Source organism: Primulina tabacum, chromosome 9 (genome assembly GCF_025594145.1).
Source record: "Primulina tabacum isolate GXHZ01 chromosome 9, ASM2559414v2, whole genome shotgun sequence".
NCBI classification, from domain to species: domain Eukaryota; kingdom Viridiplantae; phylum Streptophyta; class Magnoliopsida; order Lamiales; family Gesneriaceae; genus Primulina; species Primulina tabacum.
In genome coordinates, this window is record NC_134558.1 from 36,644,961 (window position 1) to 36,664,483 (window position 19,523).

Here is a 19,523-nt window from a genome sequence, read left to right on the forward strand (position 1 = left end):
CACTGTTCGGATACGATTAAATTTGGTTCACTTGAGATTCTTCAAAGTATAGATATGACGAATCAGTATGATACCATTTAATTAAAATTTTAAAATACAATTTCTTGGACAAGTAATAAAACGTTTTTATAAAAGTAAAATTTTTTTTAAATAGTTTTTTTAAAATTAACGATTATTATATAAATTAATGTTAAAAATTACATCATTATTTTATTTCTATAAACATATATAATGTTAAAAAATGATATGTTTTGATTTACATCATTATTTTATTTCTATAAATATAAAAAATATCTCTCAATTTTTATTTAAAATTTATATTTGGAGAAATTTTTTCAAAAACTTTTTACAAAAAATCTTATCGAAACACATTTTAAGTTTTTTCATTTTCAAGCAATTGGAATTGATGTATATTCATCTGGACGATTAATTCAGTATTGATTAGTGCAATGAGAAGGGACTGTTATTTGAAGTATAAGTTTCTTGTTTTTGCTTGAATACTAGCAAATAAATAAATTTATATTTGGAGTTTTGTTTTCAATATAATAATTCTGTAGAAATAAAAATAAAAATTGCTAAAAATAAACTTTTTTCAAGAGAAAACTTCGTTTTCCGATATGCATTGCGTTACACCAAGCAAAGCTTGATATATTATTTAATGCACTTTTTAATGAAAATATGCAAAAACTTATGTGAGACGGTGTCACGGTTCGTATTTTTTGAGACGGATATCTTATTTGCGTTATCCATGAAAAAATATTACTTTATACTTAACTATATAGTAACGTAGTAAGTTGTTTTATATACCCTAATTAGACAATTAATATAGTCACCGGCTGAATATATATTTTTCCTACATAAATATATTTATTTTTTTAATTCACACTGGCATATAGTACCATAGTAGGTTGTTTTATATATATACACACACTGGCATCAACTATATTTAACTATGTAGTACCATAGTAGGTTGTTTTTATACACACACACACACACACACATATATGACATAACGTTTGCTGTTTTAGAAGAAGTACAACAATCAAAATATCATGGTTCAATAATTTTCTTAGTAGAGATAATTATTTTACCCCAACGATCAATCTTCCAATAATTACATTTTTTGTCATCCATTATAATGAAACTTGTGTCTTTAGCTCTGATACAAATTAGACGGCTGATTGTTTGCCCTTTTACCAAAATCAATAGTTGATGGTAATTGTATGTGTAACTCAAATTTTTTAAACTGCACAAAATATATATGTGTGTGTGAGACGTTCTTTGAATAGACAGTTTATAAATTTGTATTTGATGGAATGATTATATTGATAAATTTTGAATGGTTTTACTATGTGAAAATGTAGACTTCATTATATTAATTGCTCTTATGTGAAAATGTAGACTTCATTATATTAATTGCTCTTGAGCAATCTTAAAATAAAAGGGGATCGATTTTTAAATTGATGAATCGGAGTTCAAACATCCAATTAAACAAGTAACGAATGAATTTGAAATCACGAACATCCTAAATACGACCTTGATCACATAAACTTGACGTTTTTCTTTGTGTATTACAAAATAAAAAAATATAAATCATTTGACATTTTTTTAATAAAATATGCATTTCAAATTAAGTTAATCATCAATCGTCGTCCAAATACATGACTTTGTCTTTTTATACCAGTTATGCAAACGGTAATTTTACGAATATATCTATAAATTCTACAATTTGTTGAATTATTAATTAAAATATTTGAAAGTCGACGATGCAAGTAAAAGAATCGATAAACGTTCTCTACCTTGGAACAAGTAAACTATCATGCTCTATGATTAACATACGATCATGCTAAAATTATAATAGGGGTTACATGTTAGGTTATAAAGTGTATTTGAAATGACAAAACTATAATAAATGCATTTTTGAAAAAGTTTTTCGAATAAAATACAAGGCTAATTTTTTCATTTCAAATGCATTCTGTAAATCTCATTGTACATATAACATTTTCTATGAAAATAAGAATGAAACGTATATAATCGGTACAAAACAAAATATGTATAAGAGTAATTTGATTGACCTGGTCGATTTTTTTTACATATTTCTTGGTCTTAATTTTACCTTTGTTTAGTCATTGGGTGCTGTTAAGTAACGGGATTAGGAGTACCAGGTAAGTTATCCAAATCAGCAGGTAAATGAATTTGGACAAGTTCAATCATTTTGCTTATCAAGGAAACCTTCCAACTTGTTCGACATTTCAAGTATAAATACACTTACATTTTATGCATTTCAAATTGCCCCTCGAACTCTAACACTTCAGCAGCAATATAGCAAGTGCAATCCATTCCTGCTTAAAGCTTCAATATTTTAAGATGGCCATTCGTTTCTCTCTTGGTTTTTTTGTATCACTACAAGAATTTTGACATACAACAACGCACCTATAATAACGGTTTTTCACTAAAACCGTTGTCGTATAAACTGTTATCTATTAGCGTATTTTTTTGGACAATGACAACGGTTTTAGAAAACTGTTGTCGATTAGTGGGTTTTTTGGACAAACAACGACGGTTCTTTTAAACTGTTGCTAAATTTAGCGACGATTTTAGCAAAACCGATGTCGTTTTGCGTTTTTGTTGTAGTGTATTAACTTTGATATGTTCATTAGCGTATGCATCTTATCGTAGTTCTCTTCAAGACTTTTGTGTTGCGGTTGACGATTCGAAAGCTTCTGGTAATTAATTCCATGATGTTATCACGAATAAGTTAAATCTCCATTTTTAGTTTTATCGAAGTTATATTAATATTTACTTTTATAGGATTAATTGATAAACTTATTCAAAACTTTACACCATTTTGTTTGCTTTATTAGTCATAATTCGATTTCCTTGCATATGTTCATGCAAAATTATATGTATGATGTAGTGTTTGTGAACGGGAAGATTTGCAAGAACCCAAATATGGTATCAGCAGATGATTTCTATTTCAAGGGTCTGAACAAGCCCGGAAGCACATCAAATCCATTAGGCTCGAGGGTTATACTCCGGTTAATGTAAATTAAATTCCTGGACCACTTTGGGCATTTCATTGGTTCGAATTTATTATGCACCATACAGGCTCAATCCTCCTCACACCCATCCTCGTGCCACCGAAATTCTTGTCGTAGTTGAAGGAACTCTATACGTTGGGTTCGTGACTTCGAACCCAGCAAATCCGAATCAGAAGAACAAGCTTTTTACTAAGAAATTGTATCCAGGAGATGTGTTTGTGTTTCTTGAAGGGCTAATTCATTTTCAGTTCAATACCATCGGATTTGCTGGACTAAGCAGCCAGAATCCAGGAGTCATCACGATTGCAAATGCTTTTTTTGGCTCCGAACCACCGATTTCTATCGATGTTCTTACTAAAGCATTACAGGTTGACAATAACGTGATAAAATATCTTCAAGGACAGTTTTGGATGAATAACAACTAAAATAAACCAGACCACAAAGCTCTATCGTTTTTTTTCTTTCTAATTCTCTACTTGTTAGATTATATAATAAAGAGCTTGAATTATTATATAGTGATTGATGTTTTTTTTCTAAATCCCTTGAATTATTATATAGTGCTTTAATTCTATTTTCACCGGACTTCAACCATTTTATAAAGCAAAATATATAATTTTTGCCTTTCAAATAAGTTAACAAAAATGGCAAAATTTAATTTTCAAAAATAATTATTAAATATATATATTTATAATTTATACACACTCCCATTATATATATTATTTATTAGGAAATTATATTTTTGGACATGTGATTTTATCATCTTATGATTTTAGTTCTGTTACTTCTGTATATTATCAAATTTCAGTTTTATTCATGTATTTTTTTCGACAATTTTAGTCATTTTTTTATTAACGGTAATGATATGACACACACAATACACGTCAGCGTCAAGTAGGAAAAAAACTAAATTTTCGAAAAATAAAGATAATAGGAAAAACTGAAATTCGACAACATAAAAAATAAAAATTATACTTGTAAAAAAAAAAATCAAAGGTAACCACCATTTCCATGAAAAATGAAAACAATTATCTCCACTTATTATTTACCATTTTCAAGTCTCAATTTTAGGAAAAGTTAGGGAACCTATGCTTGCTTTAACCCTTCAAATCTTATTTTCACATTTTTCTCATCACCAACCAAAGCCCAATAATCCAATTTCCTCTCATTTAAATCAAATGTTTATAAGAAAATATATTGTTGTTTTTTCATCAGTTTGTTCGCATTCTCTACTCGAGGTCTCTTATGAGACGGTCTAACGAATCTTTATATGTGAGACGGGTCAACCCTACCGATTTTAACAATAAAAAGTAATACTTTTAGCATAAAAAGTAATAATTTTTCATTGATGACCCAATAAGATATCTGTCTCACAAAATACGGCACACGAGACCGTCTCACACAAGTTTTTGTCACTATTTCGTCTTCACTCATAACAAAATCATTTTTTCGTCTGAACAAATTAGCTCAGTTTCAGTTTGATCTCACAGTACTTTATTTCAGCTTTGCAAACTCAGTATAGATTCGTAAAAGTGTTAAAAGGTGAAATCTTGGCTGGGTTATGAGGCGTTTCTATTTTATTTGTTTATTTATTAATTTTTCTTTACAAAGTGATTTCTTTTTGCCACGCTTTACAGAGTGATTTTGAGATATCTTGAAAATCTGGAATTTGCTTCCTGGAAATACCATGGGGTTTTAAATTAAATTCTTTGTGAATTAGTTTTCGTAGAATTTGAATACGGAAGGTACTAATACTATGAGTAGCAGTGGAATAGCAGTGGTGGGATCAGATGCTCCCACAGACTACCATTTAGCTCCCAGAACCACTGAAGAAAACCCAAATCAAGTAACTGGATCAGCACCACCAATACCACCAGTTTCTATCTCGCTTCCGACGTACACGGCTGCCGTAGTTAACTTGGCGGCGCCGTCTCTTTGAAGAAGAAGAGGAGCAGGCCCAGAAAGTATGGCCCTGATGGCTCCGTGTCTATGACCCTTTCACCGATGCCACTTTCTTCCCCGGTGCCACCTCGGTGATTGACTTATCCTCCGTTCAGAGAAGGGGTAAAGTCCGTTATGCCGGCGGCTCCTCCGTAATCATTGTCACATATATTCATCCACATGTAACATATTGTTTTTTGAAGTTCAAGTTCCTTGATTTTGTTTGAATATATATAATTTAAGCAAATGAAAACATTATGAATTTTGATTTTTAATAGTTAGTAATAAAAATAAAAAAATTCAAAAATTGCCAGAATGTTTGTAAACGAATTTTTTACAAAAAGCGAAGCATGCATGATCATTTCTGCACGCTTCGTAGAAATTCTAAAGAAAATGAACAGGTCAGATCTGATAGGTTCTTAACATATCGAGAAATTAGAACTTTGATATTTTCATATATCTGTATAGTTGTTTCATGTGCAAGCGACGACTAATTGTTAACTAACCCTAACTAAACTATTAATTTAAGCAACCGTTGCATACAACTTTTACTTACTTAAATCTACTTATTTTTTTCGTTCACATAGGGCCTTGTTATTGTTAATTAATGGTGAAACAGCTATACAGGATTGGATTGTGTCCAGATTTACTGGATCGACTAGGTCATCAATGTGTTCAGGAATACATATACACGAACATATTTTTCCTTTAGACTGACTACTCCCGAACCTCCTGATTTTGCTTGTCGACGGTCATATCTTAAATCGCTTTCTTGAGCTTGCATACCAAGTTAGGATTCGTAGGAGAAGGAATGGAATTAACTTCATTCGTGAATAAATGAAAATTTACATTTTTGATTATGTATTAATTGCCAATTTTTGCATTTTATATCATGTTATCGGTCATGTTAATTCATTGTCTTAATCCAATAACTTGCACTTTTTTCTTTTCAATTTTAGTAATTTTTTTATTGGAGTGCTGACATTCAATCTGACACATAAAAAATTTTTGGTGTCACACCATCGTTTTCTAGTACAACATCATCATTTTACTGTGCCACATCAGAACTTAAATGAAAAAAGACTAAATCGAAAACAAAATTCAAGTTAGTGAACCATAGACTGTTATCATGACAAAAAATGAAAAACATGCAATTTACCGGACCAAAATTAAAATTTTTCCTACTAAAATTTTGTAAAAAATAATTATGTGAAAAATTAAAGCTCGCCATATTACCTCTTAAACATGCTTGAAAAAAAAGGATAGATTTTAAATTATGAAACTCAGAAGCATCAAAATTATAAATGTGGTTCGTTTCTATACGACAAATACCAAATTAGGGATATAAACGAACCAAGCCACATGTGAGCTATTCGCAGCTTGGTTCAATTAAAAACTTGTCTGATATCGTTCATTAAACTTATCGAGCTTATCGAGTATAGCTCGAATTTAAGGATATACGTCTCGTAAACTCGCGAGCTTATTTGCGAGCTCAAGCTCGAGCTCGACTCATTTATGTCAAGCTCGAGCTCAACTAGTTTATTGGGCCTTGAGTGTACAATAATAATTTGTATTGTCTCACATCTAAACATGAATGTAAGGGAAGTAATTGAAACACTATAAAATGATAAGCATGCCCCTTTAAATTCTAATATCTTAGTCGATCTTTTGGCTAAGAATGCTCGACGAGCTCGAAAACGAGCTTAAAAATTATCTTGTTGTGCGGTTGTTGAATGAATAATCAAACCTATATAAATGGATTTAATTGATTTTATAAATAAGCATATAATAAGCTGTAAGGCTTGTGAAAACCATTTGAGAACTATTGTGAGAATTGACCCTTTCCATTAATAAACCGAGTCACTGCTGATAAAATCTACATAAAACAATAAACTAATGGTTGTGTATAAACTAAGCTATTAACTAACGAATCGTAGTAGTCAAAAGTTGGGAAATCAAGAAAGGGTAGGTTATCCAACTCTGCAGGTAAATGAATTAGGACAAGTTCAAAATTTTTGTTTATTAAGGAAATCCATTCGACTTGTTCAAACATTTCAAGTATAAATACACTTTCATTTTAATGCATTTCAAACCACCTCTCAAGCTCAAACACTTCAGCAGCAATATAGCAAGTGCAATCCATTCCTAACAGCTTCAATATTTTAAGATGACTACTCGTTTCTCTCTTGGCTTTTTTATATTAACTTTGATATGTTCATTAGCTTCTGCATCTGATCCTAGTCCTCTTCAAGACTTTTGTGTTGCGGTTGACGATTCGAAAGCTTCTGGTAATTAATTCCATGATGTTCTCACGAATAAGTTAAATCTCATTTTTTAGCTTTATCGAAGTTATATTAATGTTTACTATTATAGGATTATTTTGATCAACTTATTCGAAACTTTACACCATTTTGTTTGCATTATTAGTCATAATTCGGTTTCCTTGCATGTATGTTCATGCACAATTATATGTATGATGCAGTGTTTGTGAACGGGAAGATTTGCAAGAACCCAAATATGGTATCGGCGGATGATTTCTATTTCAATGGTCTGAACAAGCCCGGAAACACGTCAAATCCATTAGGCTCAAGGGTTACTCCAGTTAATGTAAACCAAATTCCTGGGCTCAATACTTTGGGCATTTCATTGGTTCGAATTGACTATGCACCATACGGGCTCAACCCTCCTCACACGCATCCTCGTGCCACAGAAATTCTCGTTGTCGTTGAAGGAACTCTTTACGTTGGGTTCGTGACTTCGAACCCAGCAAATCCGAACCAGAAGAACAAGCTTTTTACAAAGACATTGCATCCAGGAGACGTGTTTGTATTCCCTGAAGGCCTCATTCATTTTCAGTTCAACACCGGAAAAACCAATGTCGTCGCATTTGCCGGATTAAGTAGTCAGAACCCTGGAGTCATCACCATTGCAAATGCTGTTTTTGGCTCCGAACCACCGATTTCTATCGATGTTCTTACCAAGGCATTCCAGGTTGACAAGAATGTGATTCAGCATCTTCAAGGACAATTTTGGATGAATAACAACTAAAATAAACCAAACTGAACGACAAAGCTCCATTGTTTTTCATTTCTGTTTCAGTGTAATAAGGAGTAACAATCTTTGATGTTATCATATTGACAAATAATATGGATTGATATAAAATTGATTTGCGTACTTAAGATTTGATTAATTATCTCTTTTCGTTGGTTAATTAAATATGGCATTGCAATTTACAGCTACAATTCTTTTGATAAAGTACAAAAATAGTTGGTAAACAAGCAACACTGTTCGGATACGATTACAATTTAGTTCGCTTGAGATTCTTGAAAGTGTGGATATGACGAATCGATACGATACCATTTAATTAAAATTTTAGAAATACAATTTCAATGTTTACATTATACATTGCTCAATTTGGATAAGCAATAAAACGTGTTTATAAAAATATTTTTAAAAAAATTGTTTTAAAATAAATACATGTTTTGAGGATTATTATATAAATTAAGGCTAAAAAGTAATATGTTTTGATTTACATCATTATTTTATTCCTATAAATATTAAAAAAAATTTCTCAATTGTTATTTAAAAATTATATTTGCAGAAATTTTTTCAAAAAATCTTATCGAAACACATTTTAAGTTTTTTCATTTATAAAATACTAAAAATCTTTTTTAAGTACTTGTCCAAATAAAATCATTTTCAAGTAATCGGAATTGATATATATTCATGTGGACGATTAATTCAGTATAGATTATTGCATTGAGAAGGGACTGTTATTTGAAGTATAAGTTTCTCGTTTTTGCTTGAATACTAGCAAATAAATAATTTTATATTTGGAGTTTTGTTTTCAATATAATAATTCTGTAGAAATAAAAATAAAAATTGCTAAAAATAAACTTTGTTTAAGAGAAAACTTCGTAGACATATGAATTGCGTTACAACAAGCGAAGCCTGATATATTATTTAGTGCACTCTTTAATGAATAAAAATATTAGGGAACACGAACCCTACTTAACATACTAAGATATTAGAATTTTTATCTCGTCATATATCCAAATCGTTTGGAATTAAATAAATCTTTTTTTTTCTTTCTGTTTTGCAATATATTTCAGAGATGACTAATTGTTAACAAACCCTAATTAAACTATTAATATAGTCACCAGTTGAATTGATCTTTTTCCTAAAATATATTTATTTTTTTCATTCACACCGGCATTAGTTATGTTTAACTATATAGTAACGTAGTAGGTTGTTTTATATACCCTAATTAAACAATTAATATAGTCACTTATATTCATTTTTTTACTTCACACCGGCATATAGTACCATAGTAGGTTGTTTTATATATATACACACACACTGGCATCAACTATATTTAAATATATAGTACCATAGTAGGTTGTTTATATATACACACACACACACACATATATATATATATATATATATATATATGACCTAACGTTTGTCGTTTTATAAGAAGTACAACAATCCAAGCATCACGGTTCAATAATTTTCTTAGTAGAGATAATTATTTTACCCCGACAATCAATCTTCCAATAATTACATTTTTGTCATCCATTATAATGAAACTTGTGTTGATGGTAATTGTACGTGTAACTCAAATTATACGGCTGATCGTTTGTCCTTTTACCAAAATCAATACTTAATGGTAATTGTATGTGTAACTCAAATTATACGGTTGTTCGTTTGTCCTTTTACCAAAATCAATACTTGATGGTAATTGTATGTGTAACTCAAATCTATTATCTATATAAAAGAGCCAATATTGAACACATTGTGAATTGTCATTTATGTCCTTTGGTTGTGAATTGTCATTTACGTCTTTTGGTTGTATTGCCATTTATATCATTTGGTTTGTGAATTGTCATTTTAATCTATCAATTAATTAAATTCACAATATTATAGACTCTTTTACATATGTTAATTAATTAATTAATTAACCTATATAAAAGAGTATAACATTGTGAATTGCCATTTATGTCATTTGGTTGTGAATTGTCATTTATGTCCTTTGGTTTGTGAATTGAATTGTCATTTATGTCATTTGGCTGTGAATTGTTATTTTAATCTATTAATTAATCTATATATCACATGTAGGTGAAATTATTATACTTAATTTTTTTTTCAAATATTTTTTTTTTATTTCATAATTGTATAATGTCATCATATTTTTCAATTTTTCGCATTAGTATCCAACTCATTGAGTTTGTCTTCAACATCGTACATACTCTATTCAGGTTAGTACTCAATTTGTTGAGTTTATCTGCAACTTTATAAAAACAGATGAAATGTCATTTATGTTCTTTGGTTGTGAATTGTCATTTATGTCCTTTGAGTTGTGAATTGTCATTTTAATCTATTAACCTATATAAAAGAGCCTATATAAATTTTTTCTTCTTTTTATTTCTCACTATCCGTTTTTTGTTTTTTCCAATCTACTTTTAATCTGAAAGCTCTTGTTGTTTTATTTTTTAAAAGAATTTATACCGTGTATTTTATTGTATTTGTGATATCACGTGTAGATGAAATTATTATAATTAATTTTTGTTTCAAATATTTTTTTATTTCATAATTATATAATGTCATCATATTTTTCAATTTTTTCGTGTTAGTATGCAACTCATTGAGTTTATCTTCAACATTGTACATACTCTATTCATGTTAGTACTCAATTTGTTGAGTTTATCTCCAACTTTATAAAAACAAATGAAAATAATTATCGTAATTATTCTGTTATAAATTATATTTTTGTTGACTAAGATGACATAAAAAATGAATTGAATTTATAAACTTTTAATATTTATTTTGTGCGTTGAGATATTGATAAATTTAATATATTTATTTGAGAGATTAATGTTATTATTATAGGAATTAGGCAATTAAATGATTTATTAAATACAAAAACAATTAATTGAAGTAGATTAATTCAAAAAGTGTAGTAGATTTTGATATTTGATTTAAAAAAATTCAGTTACTAATTTATATAGTTGTTTTTTCTGTATGTTATGGTTAATAAGTTTAGTATTAAGTAGATAATGGTGAATATCAAGTTATAATTTACAGAAAGTAATATGAATGGGTTTACACATGCATGATGTGTTTAGGTATAATATGATATTTCAGCTATGAAAATCCACAAATTTACTAAATTTGTAAGTCCTAAAGGTTTAAAGTTCGAAAAGATGTACACACACACACACACATATATTCCCATTTGCAAAAGATTTAGTTATTTGTCTGAGAATTGATTTAGTTAATCGAATCAAGTAATCTAATTATTATTTTTTGCTCGAAGCTATATTTATTTTGATTTCAAATGTCTTTACATTCTTTCATATTCGACTGCAATCCCAACTTAGAATAATAACTATGTTGCTACAAATATGAAAGCAGACGAGTTGTGGCGGGCTGCCGGGGATTTGACATGTGTGTGTGTGTTTATATATATATATATGTGTGTGTGTGTGTGTGTGTGTGTGGGGGTGTGTGTGTGTGTGTGTGTGTGTAGATAAATACATAATTAGTCTTGACAATTTCAACGCGGTAATTTATATCATGATTTTCATTGTTTTAATTATTTTTACTAAAAAAATATAACCTTTTGAACAAGCTACAATAAAATTTTATAGATAAATACATAAATTTTAAAGTGAAAAATTGAAAAATATGATGACATTATATAATTATGAAATAAAAAAATTTGAAAAAAAAATTAATTATAATAATTTCACCTACACGTAATATCACAGATACAATAAAATACACAGTACAAATTCTTTTCAAAATTAAAATAACAAGAGCTTTCAGATTAAAAGTATATTGGAAAAAACGAAAAACAGATAGTGAGAAATAAAAAGAAGAAGAAATTTATACACTAAATTATAATACAAAACAATGACATTCACCTGCATATAAATATAACATGAAAAGTACAAAAAATGGAACCGGGACAGTCTGCTGCGGATTTATCAGAATCCATAACAGATTTTCCCGGATTGCACTATTTTTGTAACATCCCTAGCTTTGCATCAATTTTGTAAAATGTTATTATTTTTTATATATTTTTTTTTAAAAAAACCCTAATTTTCATGATTTATTTATTAATATTAATGATTAATAATTATTATTATAATTGATAGACAACATCTTGTGTATATACTGTTTTTTGGCAAAAGCGAGTCTCTATATATAAGCGTGTGTATATATTGGGAATGTGAAACATCATTAAATATAATATGTGGACTCCATATTAGAGGTTTTTGGTCAAAACTACATAAATAATGTAATTATATCTCGCAGAAGGTTTGTTCACAAAAATATACAATTATCATTGAAGGGTTGTTTTTATCATTATAATTTTGGCTCTTGATATCCTTATTTAATTAAAATTTAATTTACACAAAAAATCGAAATATTCATGTTATTAAATTTAATAATTAGCTTTGGAACTCAAATTAATTTAATTTTTCAAAAAACAATTTTTCCCAGATATTTACTTTAAACATTTCTTTAAAGTTATTATTAATTACTTGCATACTTAGAAACACGTGATATTATCTTATTTTTGGATCCATCGTGGAGTCCAAGGTACTCATTTTATTATTTTATTTTTGTTGGGGATTTTATCATGAATCATCTAGAAAGTCATTTTATTAATTTTATTTTTGTTTGTGAACTTTACTTTAATCGTTTCGGTCATAATAAGTATGAAAGTATGTAAACGTGAGTTTAAAAAAACATATAAATGTTTAAATATTAATTAAATATATAGTTTCACCGCTAAGCCAAAGTCAAAAAACATATAAATATTACAATGAAATATAAACATGTATCGTTTATCATTAACTGTACAAGAAAATGATTTGGTGGCAATGATTACTTTGTTTGAGGATATTGCTGCGATGTTGATAGGCTTCCCGGTACAAGAGTTCATCGACAAGACATTGAAGGTAACATAGTTCATAATGTAACAACAGTTCGTCTTCAATTTCACATCGATAAAAAATAACATTTTTTGATGTCAGGATGAAATACCAGAACAACATCTCCAACAACTCGAGGAGAAAAATAATGTCAAACACAAATTTTTGTTTAATTTTGACAACAATGTAAAACAACTTAATGACACAATGTCTATCTTAGCGGAAGGATTGATGACAGATAGAAAATTACATGCCAACTCCAAAGATCATAAGAAAAGGAAGAGTACTCCAGCTTCAAGTTCAAAGGGAAAAAATAGTTCACCACGTACTAGAAAAGCAAGGAAAAAAAAATCAACACAACATGATCACATAGAAGCCGAAAATCCAATCAATTGACATAGGAGATGAAGAGAAGCTATCGACATTCACTCACAAAAATCGAAAACAAGCTACAAGCCCAAAGGCACCAGAAAAGCAAGATGTCAAGATCAAAAAAGAAAAACTATGAAGGGTTGTAATATTGATAAACTTTTAAAATAATCTACTTTGCAATGAGATATTTTTATCTTTATTGTTGTGCTTATTGTTTGTATAATCGATAATATACACTTATAGCCTTACTTACTATTCCCACGTGCAACGCACGTGTCTTTACCTAGTTTTTTAAAATGCACAAAATATGTGTGTGTGTGTGTGTGTGACATTCTTTGAATAGACAGGTTATAAATTTGTATTTCATGGATAGATTATATTGATAAATTTTGAATGGTTTTACTATGTGAAAATGTAGGATTCACTATATTAATTACTCATCAGCAAGCTTAAAATAAAAGGGGATCGATTTTTAAATTGATGGATCGGAGTCCAAAATATCCAATTAAACAAGTGTGACGAATGAATTTGAAATAAGCAACATCCTAAATACGGGCTTGATCACCTATTCACCTTAACGTGACGTTTGTCTTTGTGTATTACACAAATAAAAAAAATATAAATCCTTTGACATTTTTTTTTAATAAAATATGTAGTTCAAATTAAGTTAATCATCAATCGCCGTCCAAATTCATGACTTCGTCTTTTTATATCAGTGATGCAAATATGATGATTGACGGTAATATCTACGAATACATCTATAAATTCTACAGTGTGTTGAATGAATAATTAAAATATTTGAAAGTCAACGATGCAAGTAAAAGAATCGATAAACATTTTCTCTACCCTGGGGCCTGGAACAAGTAAACTATCATGTTCTATGAAACTAGGGTCATGCTAAATGTATAATAGGGGTTACATGTTAGGTTATAAAGTGTATTTGAAATGACAAAAATATAATAAATGCATTATTGAAAAAGTTTTTCGAATATCAAATGCATTCTGTAAATCTCATTGTACATATAACATTTTCTATGAAAATAAGAACGAAACGTATATAGTCGGTACAAAACAAAATATGTATAAGAGTAATTTGATTGACCTGGTCGATTTTTTTTTCATATTTCTTGGGCTTAATTCTACCTTTGTTTAGTCATTGACTGCTGTTGAGTAATGGGATTAGGACCAGGTAAGTTATCCAAATCAGCAGTTAAATGTATTCGGACAAGTTCAAACATTTTGTTTATTAAGGGAAACTTCCGACTTGTTCGGTATTTCAAGTATAAATACACCTGCATTTTATGCATTTTAAACCACCTCTCAAGCTCAAACACTTCAGCAGCAATATAGCAAGTGCAATCCATTCCTAACAGCTTCAATATTTTAAGATGGCCATTCGTTTCTCTCTTGGTTTTTTTGTATTAACTTTGATATGTACATTAGCGTCTGCATCTGATCCTAGTCCTCTTCAAGACTTTTGTGTTGCGGTTGATGATTCGAAGGCTTCTGGTAATTAATTCCATGCATGTTCTCACAAATAAGTTAGATCTCTATTTTCAGCTTTATTAACTTTATTGAAGTTATATTAATGTATACTTTTATAGGATTAATTGATAAACTTATTCGAAACTTTATACCATTTTGTTTGCTTTATTAGTCATAATTCGATTTCCTTGCATATGTTCATGCAAAATTATATGAATGGTGCAGTGTTTGTGAACGGGAAGATTTGCAAGAACCCAAATATGGTATCAGCAGATGATTTCTATTTCAAGGGTCTGAACAAGCCCGGAAACACATCAAATGCATTAGGCTCGAGGGTTACTCCGGTTAATGTAAACCAAATTCCTGGACTCAACACTTTGGGCATTTCATTGGTTCGAATTGATTATGCACCATACGGGCTCAATCCTCCTCACACGCATCCTCGTGCCACCGAAATTCTTGTCGTAGTTGAAGGAACTCTATACGTTGGGTTCATGACTTCAAACCCAGCGAATCCGAACCAAAAGAACAAGCTTTTTACCAAGAAATTGTATCCAGGAGATGTGTTTGTGTTTCCTGAAGGTCTTATTCATTTTCAGTTCAATACAGGAAAATCTAATGTCGTCGCATTTGCTGGACTAAGCAGCCAGAATCCAGGAGTCATCACCATTGCAAATGCAGTTTTTGGCTCCGAACCACCGATTTCAATCGATGTTCTTACCAAAGCATTCCAGGTTGACAAGAATGTGATAAAATATCTTCAAGGACAATTTTGGATTAATAACAACTAAAATAAACCAGACCGCAAAGCTCCATTGTTTTTTTTCCCCTAATTCTCTACTTGTTTGATTATATAATAAAGAGCTTGAATTATTATATGATGTTCTCTTTAATAATTTAGGCAAGCAAATAAAACCAGACCTGATGCTGAAGCATTGTGTTTCTTTTCTTGTTGTTCAAGTATAATAAAGAGTATGATTAATAGTTCTTTGGTGTGCTTTTATTCATTTGACAGAGTATGGATTGATACTCGATGGGTTTGTATTCAGACTATACTATTTGATGTTCGAAGGTTTTTGCACTTCATGGGAAAATTGTCTTCTCTTTCTTTTAATTGATTATATTGTGAGCAGTAACAATTTTTAAATTACAGTAACAACTTTTTTAAAAAATATGTTAAACACGTTATGTTCAAAACACTTGTCAAAAAAATTGAACGTTGAAAACGAAATATTCGTAAAATATTACAGGTGCGAAATAAAAGAGAGCTTGAAATGCCAGAAAAAAGGGATTAAACACATCTTGTATTCAACTACAAACTAATTCAATTGCATGCTACCAAATAAAATATCAATCTATCAATTCAGTTCCCATTTAACTGCTCGCATTTTAGCCGTGGCATGATTCGGAAAACTTATAGGGACTGCTCGTCATCTTCTAATGCATTGTAAATCATCCTACATGTAGAGAATATTATGATAAATTCAATGATCTCAAGAAGGCTCGAGAGAGATCAAAACCAGTTTTTAATGATGATTCGAGATGCTGCATCATTTTACTTACCAGAACAGACACGTGAAGAGAAGAAGTATTATGTAACCAAGCTTGAAAAGCCGTTGCTTCTTTTCCCAACTTAGCAAATTAAAGATCTCAGTTACATCTACTAGATGCTGCCTTCGAACATACCTGATACAATAAAATAATAACTCAAAAAGAGTGGCTCCATCCATCATTAGATGAACTATATGAAAACCATAAAAGGTCAATTTTATATAACCTGTGCTAAACATCAAACAAACTATTTTTGACCATGGAGAGGTTACTTTTTCAAAGTTCTGATGATCGGTACAATTCTTCATTGTATTACCACAATATCTGTTTCATTAGAAGATATCATAATGACCGCAAGACATTGTTCTTGTTCTGACTCTGGTAAGCACAAAAGTCAAAAACAATTTTATTTTATCACTGCCTGAGGTACGTTAATTTTCTCTTTCATAACATCAATTTTCATCTCTTTCGAGTAGACTATGGTCTAAAATGATTCATGGAGGTGGGAAAAATGGCCAAAGTTCATGTTTAGAAATAGCAAACAAATATCTTAGCTCAAGTTCCAAACCCAATTAGCGTAGAACATTAAAAATTGAAAAAAATATACATTTTTTCTTCTACAAGTTGAACGCAAACTTCTCAACATAAATAGAAAGTCTATGAAATTATAAAAATAGAATCGTAAAAATATCATTCTCAAAAAACATGTTTCACGTTATCAGACAATCAGCAAATTGAAATACGGAGCGAAAAATGAGGTAGTCTGTTACAAGGGTGTATGTATTTATTCATCAGATTCAAGTAACTAGAATTTCAAGCAAAGGCCAAGTGATCTTACAATCGCACATTGTAGTAGAGGTATGGAAGACAGAGAAAGCACATAACCCAATGTCCTGTTACGAGGAAGAGGACACACAAAACTCCTTGTGTAATGAATTCTGGTAAAACAACCGAGTTTATTCGAGAAGCAGAGTCATATGGATTGATATAATCAAACTCTAGATCCGCCAAGCACATGAGCTGAATTAGATATAAAAATGGTTAGATAGCATGTATAAATACATTTCACCAACAAATTGAATCGATTGAATTAGTTCCATCAGCAGGTTGCAACCACAACCAAGTAAATACAGGTAACTGAAGCATGAATCGAACATTTCAACTGATAACATTCAGTTGTAAAGGATTAAATTCCAGGTTCTATCCCCCATTATCATAAGCTCAAGCGGTTAAAAACTTCGAAAATTTAGAAAGATTTCAATTCCACTATTCCATTAAAGATTTCGATTTCCATTTCTAGTAGGAATGTAGGATTCAAATTTAAGTAAAAAAAAAAAAATAGGTCACTAAACACTTAAGAGTATAGACTAGAGTTCCGTATGCCACTCTTCAGATAAGAGTCACCATCAAAATTTGCTTCTACTCACGAGAATATTTATTGGCATTTGAAGCAAACAAACACTTTAAGTGCGGCCTCAAAGAAGTTGGCCTATAACTTAAAATATGTACACATTCATGCAAGAAAAAAATCCACGAGACCATGGAATTATTCGCTGACTGCATGGCAGCACAAGCAATATTCAATCCAAATAAAATCTTTCATAAACTAACCACATGAAATTTTGCATCAAGCCATTTGAAATAGCCAATATCTATAAACTAATTCACAAATAATTCAGAGAAAAAAATCTAAGGAACCACATATGTTTCCAACAAAACCATTATCAGCTGATTCAAGATGTCATCTTCCATTGGCATAAAAAAGACAACATAATTTTTATTAAAAATACCCAAGCACAAGTTCTGGGTCAAAAATCATTTCTTTTACCGGAAAAAACAAAGACATCTATAAACTCGGGAATTAACAATAAAACAAGTAAAAAAAAGTATCCATAAATCCTAATAAGCTCTTGCCAATTTCCTGAAAACACTTTTTTAAAAAAATTACTACTTTCCCCCAAAAATCGATAGAATAAAGTACATTCACGATCACAGCGCCAAAGGAGCCAATTGATAGGATTAAATCCACAATCACATCAGGAGAAAACATTCTGATAATCATTCTACATCACATCAAACCCATTAAATCCAGAAAAAGATATAATTTTGAATGAAGGAACCTGGAAAACGAGCATAACGAGTAGAGCAACAACTACGAAGAAGAACAGCAGCCACGCCCACACATCCCCCATATCCTCTTTATTCAATTTTCCAAGATACAAGCGGAGGATAGAGGGAGATGGGCAAAGATTCTGATAGCTAGCGCCGGGTGCGTATAGTGCCCCTGGTGCTTTACTCGAAAGACAAGAATAGGTGTTGATCTGGACTTCCACCCAGTAACCCTAATGGAAGGTAAAGTAGAAGAAATAGGATCACATTTAGGAATACTGAGACTTTTTTACTTCTTTTGTCTGCTAAATATAAATAATAATCATTTTCACAAAAATTCAGAAATTTATTCCATTTTTCTCAATCCAATTCTATTTATGCATTTAGGCAGTGTTTGGTTTGCATGATTAGGTATGTTTATTTTATTTTAACCTACCTAATCACATATTTGGTACGTTTTTTATTTAATTGAGTCGATCCCTCCTATTAATGATTAGGTTATATTAGGTGAGATAAAATAATCATACAAAACATAATATTATTTTATCATTATATACTCCAATCATTTTTTTATCATTTCTCTCTTAATCATTTTATTATTTTATCCTCCAAATCAAACGTAGCCTTAAAGATACCATTTCTGGGACGAGTATTCTACACATAAATGTATTTTATAATATTTTTTTATTTTCAAATCAAAAAGTTGTGGCAACTGCCAAAACCAATTATAATTGCCGACAAATTATACATCCTTGGACTGTAATTTCGACAAAATAACGAGGCCAGACCTGGCCGATCAAACAGGAGGGACAGATCCAAAATTTAAAATTGAAGTAGATTTGAATTTAATATAATAAGTTAATATATATATATATATATCAAATATGATATATTAATATGAAAATAGTTAGCAAAATGATTTTGGTATTTAAAAAAAAAAACAAATTGTTCCTAGCGTATTCGAAATAGGAGAGTTAATTTTCAAAAAAAAAGTTTAATCAATATCATTTTTCAAAATTTATATATTATTTAAATTAATATGTAACCCGTGTAATATAAGACAAGTTTCACTTAGATTCAA

The 19,523-nt window shown here is 30.0% G+C and overlaps 3 protein-coding genes and 1 pseudogene across 3 annotated transcripts; 3 read left to right on the forward strand and 1 right to left on the reverse strand.

Annotated features, from left to right (window-relative positions):
• The first annotated feature begins 54 nt into the window (after positions 1-54).
• On the forward strand, positions 55-3,543 carry LOC142504465 (germin-like protein subfamily 1 member 13; annotated as a pseudogene).
• Positions 3,544-7,058: 3,515 nt separating this feature from the next.
• LOC142555709 (germin-like protein subfamily 1 member 14) lies at positions 7,059-8,163 on the forward strand. The gene is made up of 2 exons (XM_075666760.1): positions 7,059-7,267; positions 7,462-8,163. Exons 1-2 carry the CDS (start codon positions 7,147-7,149, stop codon positions 8,025-8,027), a joined length of 687 nt encoding a protein of 228 aa, XP_075522875.1. The 5' UTR covers positions 7,059-7,146; the 3' UTR covers positions 8,028-8,163.
• A 6,450-nt stretch (positions 8,164-14,613) lies between these two features.
• On the forward strand, positions 14,614-15,778 carry LOC142556667 (germin-like protein subfamily 1 member 17). The gene is made up of 2 exons (XM_075668144.1): positions 14,614-14,806; positions 15,008-15,778. Exons 1-2 carry the CDS (start codon positions 14,686-14,688, stop codon positions 15,571-15,573), a joined length of 687 nt encoding a protein of 228 aa, XP_075524259.1. The 5' UTR covers positions 14,614-14,685; the 3' UTR covers positions 15,574-15,778.
• A 210-nt stretch (positions 15,779-15,988) lies between these two features.
• Positions 15,989-18,728, reverse strand: LOC142555711 (protein cornichon homolog 4-like). The gene is made up of 4 exons (XM_075666761.1): positions 18,454-18,728; positions 17,172-17,353; positions 16,346-16,468; positions 15,989-16,239 (listed from the first exon to the last, which is right to left on the reverse strand). Exons 1-4 carry the CDS (start codon positions 18,523-18,525, stop codon positions 16,197-16,199), a joined length of 420 nt encoding a protein of 139 aa, XP_075522876.1. The 5' UTR covers positions 18,526-18,728; the 3' UTR covers positions 15,989-16,196.
• Between the last annotated feature and the right edge of the window lie 795 nt (positions 18,729-19,523).